Source organism: Mirounga leonina, unplaced genomic scaffold (genome assembly GCF_011800145.1).
Source record: "Mirounga leonina isolate KUSES-001 unplaced genomic scaffold, KU_Mleo_1.0 Mir_507, whole genome shotgun sequence".
Taxonomy (NCBI): domain Eukaryota; kingdom Metazoa; phylum Chordata; class Mammalia; order Carnivora; family Phocidae; genus Mirounga; species Mirounga leonina.
The window spans coordinates 5956014-5968111 of record NW_023270789.1 but is presented as its reverse complement, the minus strand read 5'-3'; the positions used below and the strand labels follow the sequence as shown (position 1 = coordinate 5968111).

The 12098-nt window shown below is 38.5% G+C and overlaps 1 protein-coding gene across 1 annotated transcript in view; it reads left to right on the top strand.

Moving 5' to 3' along the window:
- Positions 1–12098, top strand: part of MAGI3 (membrane associated guanylate kinase, WW and PDZ domain containing 3) — a 115149-nt gene that overhangs the window by 67285 nt on the left and 35766 nt on the right. The window contains exons 9-11 of the mRNA XM_034990279.1: positions 2669–2763; positions 8219–8407; positions 10787–11392. Of these exons, the coding sequence (XP_034846170.1) occupies positions 2669–2763; positions 8219–8407; positions 10787–11392 (890 nt within the window). The remainder of the gene's footprint in view (positions 1–2668; positions 2764–8218; positions 8408–10786; positions 11393–12098) is intronic.

The window sequence follows — 12098 nt, the reverse complement described above, 5'->3', positions numbered from 1 at the left end:
GAACGAGCTCATTTTACAGGAGGGTAATTTATTAGATTAAGAAAGAGCAGGCTGTCCTCAAGATGCACATTAGTATGGAGTCAGCTGAGCTATGGAGTGTGGCTTGATTCCCAGATTAGTCAGGTTTTGAATCCCGACCATAGTAATCTGCAGGGAGTTTACCGATGGAGATGCAAAGCTGTTACTTGAATGGCTACTCTTTGGCTCTCTCACTTTGTCAAACCAGATGGCACAATGATTGCCTTTGGCAGAGGTTTGGAGTAGTAACACCAACTGCAATGGCACTTTTTCTTTGCAAGTGTTTATTTTCGGGCGTGAGATTCTGAAATGGATTAATTTACTTTTGAAAATAAAATTGTTCCAAAAATTTAATGGCAGGCCTTCTATAAGAATGCTTACATATTTAGAAATGTTGTCTTCTTGTATTGCATTAAATGTCTTGATGTACTTAGGTTTCAGAGTCAAAATATACATCTGCTTGACTATCTCAGATTCGTCATGAAAGAATAAGGGTTTGTTTGTGGAGGTGAATTTTTAAAATCCACCTATTATACACAAAATGTTAATGCAGATGGCATTCCAAGTTATATATCCTATATTGAGTCATGCTTCTTTGCTTCCCTTGTTTAATTTTTCCAGTAATCTGTGAGATTCTCCTGTCTTACTTCCCATAGCTAATTATACGGAAAACAAAATCTCTTACATCTTAACAATATTGTGAATATAATAAGTAAATGAAAAGGAGCATGTTTTAAATTTTATGCTTTGTTTTGTGATTTGGGTAGCATTTTAATCTAAGTAGTTTAAGGTGACAGATGCAATTACTCCCTGCACTAAAATCTTACATTCTTTTGTCAAAGAATTTTCAGGAAAGGGATTACTCACTTGCAGACTTCTACTCTCCTCTCCCACACATTACGAAGAGTATAAATACAAATTACTACTTTTTATGTTTTAATGCCTAGGTGGCAAAATGAGTCATTCCAACTGATGACGTTAAAGCGAGCCAGGGTTTATTCTAAACAGGTTTATTCTTTTCTAAGTGTCACTTTCTGGTGGTTTTATTCTTTCAAGAATATGTAAAATGTCAGTACCTAATAAATGATGTTTAAAATGGTCCCTAAGTTAATACCAAAGATCTCCATTTTCCCAGAGGGTTTAACAGTTCAAAAGCTCCCCTTGGTAGGAAGCAGAAGCATACTTGAGTTTTAGTGAAATCGCAACCCAAAGAATTTCAAGTGGAACTTGCCATGTTTAGAACTCTGAAACTAAATAACTACATCTGTTGCAGAGTTAATAATGCACTAGAAGCCTAAATGACATAGAGAAAACCAGCATTCATTGCCCTGACGGGTCCTTGCTACCCTCCTCCGTCACCACCATTAATGTTCACAGATGGCAAAGTAATTATCCAAGTTGTATGACTATTTGTATGCAAATTGTTGTAATATTCAGCCTATCTAAAGGCAGTCATAATCTGAGATTCTCATGATTTGAGGTTTAATTGTTGGTATTTGCTAATGTCACTTCTCCTTAAAATGGATTCTACTGGAAAATGCTATCAGTTGGCTGAAATATATTTGTACCATGGAAGTGCTAGAATGTAATTCCCATTGCTTCTGTATCAGAACCTATTTAAATAACTTTTGTTCAGTAGTTGCATTCTTAGCCAACTTCCCTTTGACTGATTTGCCAGACCAACCAGTGCTCTGCTCCCTGGTGAAATATCCTATTGCCCATCATGTATTGACTGTTAGCCAATTGCTCACCCTTGGTCTCCGCATGCTGTTCTGCTTTCCCTCACAGACTTGTGTGCTTTCCAAGGCAGTTGTGAATGCTCCCAAATCAGAAATACCAGTTAAATTTATATTATGATTACATAATTATTTTAATTATTATATAATTATGAAAAAAGTTGAGTGTGGAAGAGTTGCTCTGCAATACAAATTGGTAAAAGCAAATCTCTTTTTTTTTTTTTTAAGATTTTATTTATTTATTTGAGAGAGAAAATGAGATAGAGAGCATGAGAGGGGAAGGTCAGAGGGAAAAGCAGACTCCCTGCTGACAGCAGAGAGCCCGATGCCGGACTTGATCCCGGGACTCCAGGATCATGACCTGAGCCGAAGGCAGTCGCTCAACCAACTGAGCCACCCAGGCGCCCCAGCAAATCTCTTTCTTAGTTGTTCTGCTTAACTGATGTGGGTGAGTCAGTTGGAAAAATAATAGTAAAATTCAAGAAAGCTTCTATACTCAGATTTTTCCAAAAGCATCTTTACAGCTGCTTCATTTTAAAGAAACTTGAATTAAAATCCTCTAACCATTAACTGCCTTTTAGAAAATGAACTGATCCATTACCAACTGTTCTGATTGCATTAGATGTGAGGGCGTCTCCTACGGTTTTGAAAACTATTATTGGCTCCATTGGGTACCTCGATGCAGAAGCAATAGTGAATGCTTCAGCAGCTTTCACTTCTAGGCATCTTCCCTGGGCCTTTCTTTAGTTGCCAAAAGTCCTTCCCCTACCATCTTTCAGCCTCTCTGAGTTCCATAGTCTAGAGATATATGTTTGCCCCTTAACCTACAGGGATGGAATGGTATAACAGTCTATTAAAAAATAATGTAACTCTTTCATCTTAAACCGAAATGCCTGTTTTTCTACATTTTACAGTCACCTTAACCAGAAAACCCAGTTTGAAAATCCAGTGGAGGAAGCCAAAAGGAAAAAGCAGTTAGGACAGGCTGATACTGGGTCTTCAAAACCAGGTAGAACATTTTCCTCAATCTTTTCTTCTAAGAATGCCTTGTGAAATTTATATACTGAATTAATGAAAATAAGTTTGAACTTTTTATTGTTGAGGTGTTGAGGTTCAACAGAGAATGTCTAATTTTGTCATTCTAAAGATAGGGAATAATCTTAATAAAACATCTAAACGTTTTGAGAATACTGTGATGTTCCCAAGCTGCTTAGATGGAAAGTGTGAAATTGTTGGCAAAAGGTATTAAATAGCTTTGTTATGGTCTTGAGGTTGTAATATAAAGATTGCATTGTTTCTCAGTGTTTCAGGCCAGGAGAATCTGAGATCTCTAATCCATTATGAGTTTCTCCCAAGGTAATGCTTAGGTCTAATGTCTGTAACCATCCAGGGTTCTTTATTAACTGATTGGCATAAATCCACCATATTATTTGCCTGTATCATTGATTCTCAAGTGGGGTGGCAGGGCATCAGTAAATTCAGGATCATTGGGGGAATATTTTGAAAATACATAGGTCCTAACATTTTGATGAACCTAACCATGTGTATTTTGAAAAAGCTGCCCAGGAATTTCTTACATTCTGTTCATCACTTCCCATCTCTTCCCCCTCTTCTGTCTATTCCAATAACCGGGGTTCTGTCTATACGGTCATACTGTACTAATCAAGTAGACTCCTCACTTCTGCTGTCCATTAGAGAAGCACTTGTTTCTTATAGCTCTTCTTCAAAAACATAGTCCTGTCACTTAAGTTTTCCATTTGATTTAGCAAGCATTTTTATTTAACAAATATTTTTGAGCACCTACTGTATGCCTAGTGCTCTGCCAGTCACATGATATTCAAAAACGATTAGGACTGAGAAAGGTCTTGCCCTCAAGAGTTCACATTCTGATGCAGGAAATTAATGGTTACCATATATGGTATTAGGTGCCATCCTTGGAGAGCAGTTAAATGTCCAGAGGATGGAGCAGGTGTGAATCTCAAATGTGTAACCTTGGATGAGTTCCCAAAACTCTGTGCTTCTGTTTCTTGATCTATGAAATAGGAATAGGAATAGTATTTACCTCTTAAGGTGGTTTGGAGCATGCAAATTAATACGTGGAAAGTGCTTACAATGCTATCTGGCAAATGGTGGCCAATAAATACTAGCTTTCATTGTTATTAGTAGAGATGTACATGTTGTATTAATAGAAACGTATTAATAGGTGGCATAAAGGAGGGAGTGCTCACCTCTCCTTTGGTGGAGAAAGTCAAGGACACAGAGGAGCTTTCAAAGCAGAGGACACAGTAGAAGTGGATCTTAAAGTGTCAGGAAAAGTTAAATCAGATGGATGATAATTTTAGAGAAGCAAGAAGGCATGCCAGGTAGAAGGAACAGAATGTATAAAACCATAGGTGCATGAAAGGGTGGTCTAGGGCCCAGAGAACAGAGAGGAATGGCTAGAACATAGAGTATTTGTGGGGTAGTAATAAGAGATGAGGTTCTAGGGGGAGGCAGCCACTAGAAGGAGTGAGTATCAAAAAGAAGTTGAGTGTTTATGTCCCATGTTGCTGAAAAGTCCAGAAGGCAGAAATTGAAAAATATACACTGAGGTTGACAATGTGGAGGTCATTTGCAAAAGCAAATGGAAAAGAAGTAAAAATGCAGTAGAATGGAGAGGGAATGGTGGGTGACGAAGTAGAGATGGGGTACAGTCAACGGTTTTGATAGCTTTGATTGAAAGAGGGTAGACAGAGGACACTAAGTGGAGAGAAACATGAATCCCCCCTGCAAATAAGGAAACTGAGACTTTAGTAAAGAGAAGCCTTTTGCTCAAAATCATAGTGAGTGTCAAGCCAGAATTTGCACTTAGTTTTACTGAGTTTAAATTCAGAGTTCTTCGTATTATAACATATAGTTCCTGAATGCCCGTGTCTTCATGAAACATATCAAGGGAGATCTTCTCTCCCTCACTAAACTCTAAGCCCCTTGAGGGCAGGGAGCATGTGTGTGTGTGTGTGTGTGTGTGTGTGTGTTATTAATTTGGATAACCAGGCACTCTCCTGTGAGCTGGGCATTAAAAGGAGAATAATGACTCAGCCTTTTTCTTTCAGGAGCTCACAATTTAGGCAGGGAAATAGACACCTAATTTTAGTACAGTATGATAGCAGACATAACAAAGGAGAGAGTTGGAACAAAGGAGAGAGAAATTAAATCTGGCTGTGGAGAGGGCAAGAAAAACTTCCTAGAAGTGATAGAAGTTATGCTAGTTCTTGAAGAATGATGGCTACCATTTACTGAGATACTGGGTCAGGTACTTGATTGGATGCGTCATATACATCATCTCATCTAAGACTCAAAATATCTCTGCAAGGTTATTAATATTATGGTCCCCACTCAGATGCCTCCATGGCATTTGGTTAACAGTCATTGGATGCATCCATTCTAAGGAGATGCTTGCCACAAGGACAGGAGTACTCAAGTTTCTGAGCCAGGATGTATGTGTTTGTGCTCATCTACATTTATTGAGCACTTACTGTTTGTCAGGCCCTGTTGCCTGTGCTTTCGATGCTTGACCTAGTTTAATCCCTGTAACAATCCCATGAATTAGGTACTATTATCCCTATTTTGTAGATAGAGAAACTGAGACTTTAAAAGTTCTAATAACATTCCAAGATCACTCAACTAAATCCCACAGCTTGGATTTAAAATCAGGTATTTTAGAATCAAAGACAGTTTCTTTGTGCTTTTCTTATTCTCCCTTTTCTGTGTTTAATTCTGATAAGACCCAATTCTGACCAATTTCTCATTAGCTTGGGCTGTTTTATTAATACTTTGCAAAATTAGGTATTAGCCAAAACTCCCCTTCCCCCTTTGAACATCCGGATCTCATCCATCATATGCCGATTTTCTAGTTCCGCCCTCAGGAGCCAGTCTTATTCCAGCATTCACGAGGACCAGAGCGTGAGATAGCTCACCAGAAGTATCACAATATTTGAAGTATCACAATTAAAAATGAGAAAGGTACATTTCATCAGATTTTGTCCTCAATTGCCTACGTACACGGTCATTAAGCAGATGGTCTTGTCCACAACCTGGTAGGCGACCCCAGTGGGCAGTCGTAATCAATTTACACAACTGAATGGGCTTTGAATGTGGCAAATAATTTTTTAAGTAATATTTGTTCAGAGACTGGTGGCTGGTTGGAATGTCAGAGGCTCAACAAGAGCTCAGCTCAGCAGTTCACAGAGAAATCACCAGGAGCAGGCTGGCTGGCCAAGCTCTGAGAGGCCTCCCAAAATAGTGTCTACGCTGGTCAACGCACTACCGTCTGGAATCTAGTCCTCCACTTTGAGAAGCCCGAAATAGCTGATTTTCTTTTCTTTTTCTTTTTCTCTTCTCTTCTCTTTCTTTCTTTCTTTCTTTTCCTTCCTTCCTTCCTTCCTTCCTTCCTTCCTTCCTTCCTTCCTTCCTTCCTTCCTTCCTTCCTTCCTTCCTTCCTTCCTTCTTACCTGCCTGCCTGCCTGCCTTTATTTCTTTATTTCGTGTCAAGTGCTTTTATTTATAAGAGATCAGCAAAACTGGGAAGAATAGGTCAAATAAAGTAGACCTACTCCTACCGCAAGCCTGCCTTTGTCTCAGTATCTTCAGGCCATCCCTGCCTCTTGAGGGAACTGCTTACACTGCTCAGTCCCTGCCACCATATGGGGCAGCCCCAAAGATGACTCTTTCCTAACTGGCAACAGGCTTTAATGTGTGCCTCTCAGAACCCTTCGCCACGAGGGCCAGCAGCAGCTATGCGCAGATAACTCTGGGCTTGATACTAGTGCTGAGGGTGAGCTCTGTATGAAACACGTCACCTGTGTTGGTTGAAGTCACTAGGGAAATGAGTGCCAAAACCACGGCGAGATACCACTCATGCCCACTAGAGCGGCTAGAACCGGGGAGCATGCAGTAACCGGCGTGGGCCACACCACGGAGAAATCAGAGCCCTTACAGATGCCGGTGGAAATGTGAAATGGTGCAGCCTCTCTGGAAAAGTGGGGCAGTTTTTCGACACGTTAAACAGTTACTGTAGGTTTATTGGTAACTGCTGCCCTTCCAGTCCTAGTATGTACAGAAGAGGAATGACAATGTATGTCCACGCAAAACCTTGTACATGAACGGTCATAGCAGCATCACTCGTAACAGCCAAAAAGTGGAAACAACCCAGCTGTCCGTTAACTGAAAAATGGATAAGTAAAATGCGTATGTCCCTACAGTGGAATATTACTGGCATTAAAAGGAATAAAGTACTCGCACATGCTAAAACACAGATGAACCTCAAAAACATGACGCTCAGTGAAAGAAATCATCCAAAAGACCACATATTCCATGACTCCATTTATATGAAATATCCAGATTGGGCAGAGCTGTAGACAAAAAGTAGCTTAGTGATTGCCTAACACTAGGGTGTATGAGTGCAGGTGAGGGAGAAATGGGGAGTGGCTAACGGGTGTGGGGATTTCAGGGCAGGGGGTTCCTAAAATTAAGTGATGGTTGCACAACATTGACTTGTACACTTTAAGTGGCTCAGTTATCATATGTGATAATATCTCAGTAAAACTATTAAATATTTGGCAGCAAATGTTAGACCATCTTTTTAAAAGTTAATTTAAACAATGTTTTTTGTACGTTATTAATCGCACAATTAGATCTTTTCACGGTTCTCAAAAGTGCCCTAATGCAGCCAGAGAGGAGAGGAGAGGAAAGAGAAGGAGTTGTAAAAATTCATCATTTGCAAATATGGATCACTTTCAGTTTTAGGATCATCTGAGGAAACCTCTAAAAACAGGCTTTTCAGTAGAGCTGTGTTTGCTTTCTTCCCAAAGTATTCACTGAACACGAGTAAAAGGGAAAGAAACATGAAGCTATTTACTGATAGTTCAGGAATTCATGCCTTCATCAGGTACAAACTGAAGGCTGCGGAAAGCCTGAGTTGTGAATTTTAAAAAGTTCTCAGTATATCTCAGTATATTCTTTTCCATAAGCGTGTGACAGTTGCCTTCATCCTCCCAGAATAGTGTTTTCTCAGTAGAGCTCAGTAGATGCTTATTTAAATGAGATGTACAGCTGAATGGTGTCCAAGACCTTCAGGAATTTAATAATAAAGGTGGTCCCGCGGGTGCATCATTTTGACTTCATATGAAGGACTCTTTGGGTTGAGAAAAAGTACGAACAAAGTAATGAGGGGGTGATAAAGTAGGTGCTTTTACCTTTCAAATAACATAGAGGAGGCCTATAAGAGACCACCTGCATCATTGGCTAAGTTTTTTTTAATAGTTTATGAATTTAAATTCTGTTTCATAACACTAGATTCTCTCTAATGTGCTTCCCTTTATGGTTTGTTATATTTAAGTCATATAGACTCTCTTAAAGGTTGACTTTGAGGGCCATGTTCATTGTTTTTATTTTTGTTCTCAAACGCATTTCTCATTTTGGTACAGATATGGAAAAATCCCACTTTACTCGAGATCCCTCCCAGCTGAAGGGCATTCTTATTCGAGCGTCATTGAAGAAAAGCACAATGGGATTTGGTTTTACCATTATTGGTGGAGATAGGCCTGATGAGTTTTTACAAGTAAAAAATGTGCTGAAAGATGGTCCTGCAGCTCAGGATGGGAAAATTGCACCAGGTAATGAATTTCTCAGAAAGATTTGAAGAGCAGTGATGCTGTAATAAGAACTACAGTGATGATGACTGACAACATAATAAAAAAATTAATTAATTAATTAATTTAATTAAAAAAAGAACTACAGTGAAAAGGTTTAGTTTACATACATATTTATAAAACTGATATATAATAAATATGTATTTACATATATAATAACTAGATATACATATACATATCACTTATATAGAGAGAGAGAGAGAACTAGATTACACTACCGGGGAGGGAGATTCCTGTATTAAAATAGTTTATCCTCTAAATTCAATGCATACTAGTTTTGAGGAGCGCCATTTTTTATAAGAGTACGGCTAGAGAAAGCATATTAAATGTATTGATTTTTTTGAGTAATTTGTATCATCTCGAGATAACTCCTCAAGTGTGCTAAGATAAAGATTGATTAATCATCTCAGAGAACTGTGTGGTAGTTTTTCTTCGATGATGTAGGGTACTTTGGGAGCAATCTAACATGTACCTATAATCTTTCTTGAAAAATGACCCATTGCAATGTTTATGGTGATAGCGAACGAATGATGTCCCCCAGTTTTTTTCCCCAGTTTTGTTTTGTTTGAGTTGGTTTGGTTTGGTTTTTGCTTCCTCAGTCTTACTGTGGTTGTTAGTAAAATTAAACTCCTATGTTAAGAATTATAAACATGAAATTACCATTTTTAGAGAGCCATATAAATCTGTCCTTTTTATAGTTTTCCCTAAGTCTTGGTAATTGTTAGGTATTTTTATATGGCTGACAGTTTTTAGGGCTGAGGGGGTTAACGGAAGTTCAAGAACGGCTACAGTTATGGGGGAGGCTTGAGCACTTTTTCCTAGGAGGATGTTACTATGCCACTAAAGGTCGCTTCTTAGACCGTTTGCTAATGCAAATGTGTCCTCCCATTTGGACGATTCAGCTGCCATGGTATTTTTGATGACGCATATCAGCTTATTTTCATTTAGGATATGGCATCTCTCATATTATGCTTTCCCACTTAAGACTTAAAACAAGACTTAAAACACGAAGCTTAAAACAAGAGACTTAAGACTTAAAACAAGAAAAGTTAAAATAATCAAAAGTTATATTTATAAGGAAAATTATTTGCACTCTTCTTTATGACTTTGTAGGATTAACAAACTAGAGAGTAAAATTACTAGTAAAAATTTTTAAGCTCTCAGTTTCGACTTTCTTTTTTTTTTTTTTTAACATTTTGTCCACAAAACACAGTCGGTAGCTGTTGAATGTGCTGTCAGGGTTTCATAATATAGATGCAGATTTGTCTAAAACTGATGTCTGATTTGCATAGCAATACAATACTTCCATGGGAATTAACTTTTACTAGGGGAGGGAAAGTCTAGACTTTGTTTCTTATTAGTCTGATTTCTGTGTCATCTTAGATTATGAAACGCATTTCTGCACACTTTAGTGTTTGTTTTTAAATACCATTTATGTTGATTTTTTTCAGGCCCACATGCAATCAGAACAAATTAAAGCACCTTTATATGGCAATAACCTTTTAAATAATCATATTCAAATAAAAGCAGCAAACAGATGAGACATTAGAGGGCAGGTTTTTAAAGTTAAGGCTGCATTAAAAAAAGTTCACCACTGATGAATGTCAAATAATAATGATTCTGCCACAAAGTAGTCGTAATAATGTAAAATCAGGAAAGCAAAACCAACTTCTACAAGAATTCGTTTAGTTGACTTTTCAGTCTTAATACATTCTTTGCTTGTGTTGGATTCTCTTGTTGCTTGTTTCTCCTTTTGAAATCTGAAATTACAATAAATTGAAAATCTCTACGATTAAGAAAGATGTCAAAGGAACAACGTCACATTATTCTAATCTTCAGCCTTACATTCTTCAAACTAGAATGAATTTTTAAGTACCCTGTAATTACTGGCCTCTTAAAATCAAGAAATAGAAGGTGGCATTGAAAGATCGCCTGTTTGTACAAGTAGCTGATGGAGTGATTTGCTCCTCTTCTATGTACTGAATACCTGCTGCCACGAACCTGGCTTTGTGTGGCCGCCTAGGTATGACTCAGAGGATATACTAACAATGACAGTATGAATTCAGTTTTTTTTTTCAAATGGTTCCCTTGAGCTTGAGGTCATCACTCTTTGCTGCAAGGATAATTAAGGTTTCATACATTTATATTCTTTTTAGAGAAGAACCGCAGAAGGGAGAATGACGTGTCTGTGTTCAAAATCTATCTTTTCAGCAGTTGATGAATAGTAAGAGGTTTCCAGAATTCAAAGTTAGATGATAAATTTATTTTTGTCCCACCCTACCCCAACAAAACATTAACTTACTTGGTGGTTTTAATATTTTTAATACGATTATGTCTTAACAGGTGATGTTATTGTAGACATCAATGGCAGCTGTGTCCTTGGTCACACCCATGCAGATGTTGTCCAGATGTTTCAATTGGTACCTGTCAATCAGTATGTCAACCTCACCCTATGCCGTGGTTATCCACTTCCTGATGACAATGAAGATCCTGTTGTGGACATTGTTGCTGCTACTCCTGTCATCAATGGACAGTCATTAACCAAGGGAGAGACTTGCATGAATACTCAGGATTTTAAGTCAGGAGCAGTGGTCCTGGACCAGAATGGAAAGCCAGGACCCACCTTGATCAGTGACCGTCTCAATGGGCCATCGGATCCAAGCGAGCAGCGAGCATCCCTGGCATCATCGGGCAGCTCCCAGCCCGAACTAGTGACTATCCCTCTGATGAAGGGCCCCAAAGGCTTTGGGTTTGCAATTGCTGACAGCCCAACAGGACAGAAGGTCAAAATGATATTGGATAGTCAGTGGTGTCAAGGCCTCCAGAAAGGGGATATAATTAAGGAAATTTACCATCAAAATGTGCAGAATTTAACACATCTCCAAGTGGTAGAGGTGCTAAAGCAATTTCCAATAGGTGCAGATGTACCATTGCTTATCTTAAGAGGAGGTGAGTAAAAGCACAAGGAAAAATCTTCATTTTTCATGCATTTGTATCTGTTAATCGTCCTTCCTTCCAGGGCAGAATCTCTTTTTCCCCAGCAGACTTAGCTGGTAATTAGTGTGCCTTTTCCTTAGGGTTCTGACTGCTTCCATAAGCAGTATCTTTTGCAGCAGTTTTTTTAGTTATTAGTGGTCTCATTCGTGTCCATTATGGATTTTCTTCCCTCTATATTCTTTTTAAAATCTGATTTATGGCTTTAGTGATTAGAGAGAGTCACAGTATTGTGCTTCTTCACATGAAATATATCCTCTTAATTTCATTTTCTCTGTTGATGGCAGTAATAGAAATTGACGCTTTCCACCGGTGGTTCTTCATCTGCGCCTCTGTGATGTGCTGAGGATGTTTTGAAAGAGCTAGCATCTCTGTGAATAAGCAAAATGTTAGATGGTGTGCAGTCGCTCTGTAAACCAATCATGGTAGTTTGTGCTCACGAAGCTTTTCTCTTAAGCTTTAGTCTCTGTCCGTAAATGTTAACTGAACCCCACGGTCCTCGTGTGAGAGAAATACGATTTTTATTTTCCAGGGTCATCAGCTGACTTGAGCTCCTCGCAGGCATAAATCCAGGTCCAAGGACTAATCATAAAGTTGCATTTTGATGGGCTTTCTTAAATCCCTACCTATGAATGACTAGTATTTTAAAGAATAAAATTTA